The 1,683-nt window shown below is 33.5% G+C and overlaps 1 protein-coding gene across 1 annotated transcript; it reads left to right on the top strand.

The window, feature by feature from the left end:
- Nucleotides 1-244: 244 nt before the first annotated feature.
- On the top strand, nucleotides 245-816 carry LOC109211300. The gene is made up of 2 exons (XM_019374823.1): nucleotides 245-445; nucleotides 604-816. Exons 1-2 carry the CDS (start codon nucleotides 245-247, stop codon nucleotides 814-816), a joined length of 414 nt encoding a protein of 137 aa, XP_019230368.1.
- The last annotated feature ends 867 nt before the right edge of the window (nucleotides 817-1,683 follow it).

The following is a 1,683-nucleotide window of genomic DNA, read 5'->3' on the forward strand; positions in this document are numbered from 1 at the left end:
TTGTATTGTGTCTGACAGAGATCCAAGGTTTACATCCAGATTTTGGTCTAGATTGCAAGAAGCTTTGGTTCCAGGTTGAGTTTTAGTACCGCTTTACATCCACAAACAGACGGCCAGTCTGAGAGGGTAATACAAATCTTGGAGGATATGCTTCGAGTGCATTATTGAGTTTGAGGGTAGTTGGGACAAACACTTAGCCCTGATAGAATTTGCTTAGAATAATAGCTACCAATCAAGTATAGGCATGCCTCCTTATGAAGCTTTATATGGGAGAAAATGTAGAATGCCTCTTTGTTGGAATGAGGTTGGTGAAAGAAAATTGGTGGGTCCTGAGATTGTGAAACAAACTGAAGATAAGGTGAAAATCATCAAGGATCGTTTGAGAATTTCTTCAGACAGACAAAAGTCCTATGCTGATCTTAAAAGGCGTGAAATTGAGCATCAGGTGGGTGATAAGGCATTTTTATAGGTTTCTCCATGGAAGAAGATTATGAGATTTGGCCAAAAAGGTAAACTTAGTCCTCGATTCATTGGACCTTATGAAATACTTGAGAGAATTGGTCCAGTTGCATATAAGCTGGCTTTGCCACCTGAATTAGGAAGATCCACAATGTCTTTCATGTTTCTATGCTTCAAAGATACCGCTCAGATTCATCTCATGTTCTTCCTATTGAGTCTATTGAGGTTAATCCTGATTTGACATATGAAGAAGAACCAATCCAAATCGTAGCGCATGAAATAAAAGAGCTTAGAAATAAGAGAATCCCATTAGTGAAGGTTCTTTGGAGAAATCATTCAGGCAAAGAAGCAACCTAGGAGCGAGAAGAGGATATGCGAGTTCAATATCCACATTTGTTTTGGGACTAGTACAAGGTAAATTTCGGGACAAAATTTATTTAAGGGAGAGAGTTGTAAAACCCCAAATTTTTAATAATATTTGCATCCTCGATTGAGCACTTTTATAACGAGGAGATATTTTACTTTGCACTTCCTAAACGTGAAATTAAAAATATATGAAAATTCCTTACTTTAGGTTGTGTTAATATTGGCAAAGAAGTTCCATGGTGTTGCTATATGTAACACTTAATATTATTTTGATGAGTTGTTATTAAATACACTATATAATTGAGTTTTGAGCTGTCACCCTTTTGTATTTATCAAAGGATATTTAGTAGTTGGGGAACCATTTTTATTTCGTATTTATTCAAAATTCTTAAAGTTAACTTTGATTGATTTAGTCTTCCATAAACTCCCCATTTTCATTCTTGCAAGACAAAGAAAAAAACTCCTACCCTCTCTACTTCTTACCCCCTGAGAACTTCATGAAACCACCATAAATTTTCACTAAACCAACCAGCAAAATTCGTTTTTGGTGATGCTCAAGTTGCTTCTCTCTTTTGTGGTAAGTTTTGAAACCCGTTTTTACACTAGAAAGCTATTAGTATTTTTTACATATCATTTTGTACAGAGCTCTGTTTTAAGTGATCCTGGACTTTCTGGAAAGGTATTTCATATATCTATTGTTGATACCCAATTTTTTCCTGTATATTTTTTTTACATGCAAAATACTTTCAAAATAGTATACATACATATATATATATATATATATATATATATATATATATATATATATATATATATATATATATATATATATAAGCATGTCCAAGTGTTTTTTATTAT

The sequence above is a fragment of the Nicotiana attenuata genome, unplaced genomic scaffold (genome assembly GCF_001879085.1).
Source record: "Nicotiana attenuata strain UT unplaced genomic scaffold, NIATTr2, whole genome shotgun sequence".
NCBI lineage: Eukaryota > Viridiplantae > Streptophyta > Magnoliopsida > Solanales > Solanaceae > Nicotiana > Nicotiana attenuata.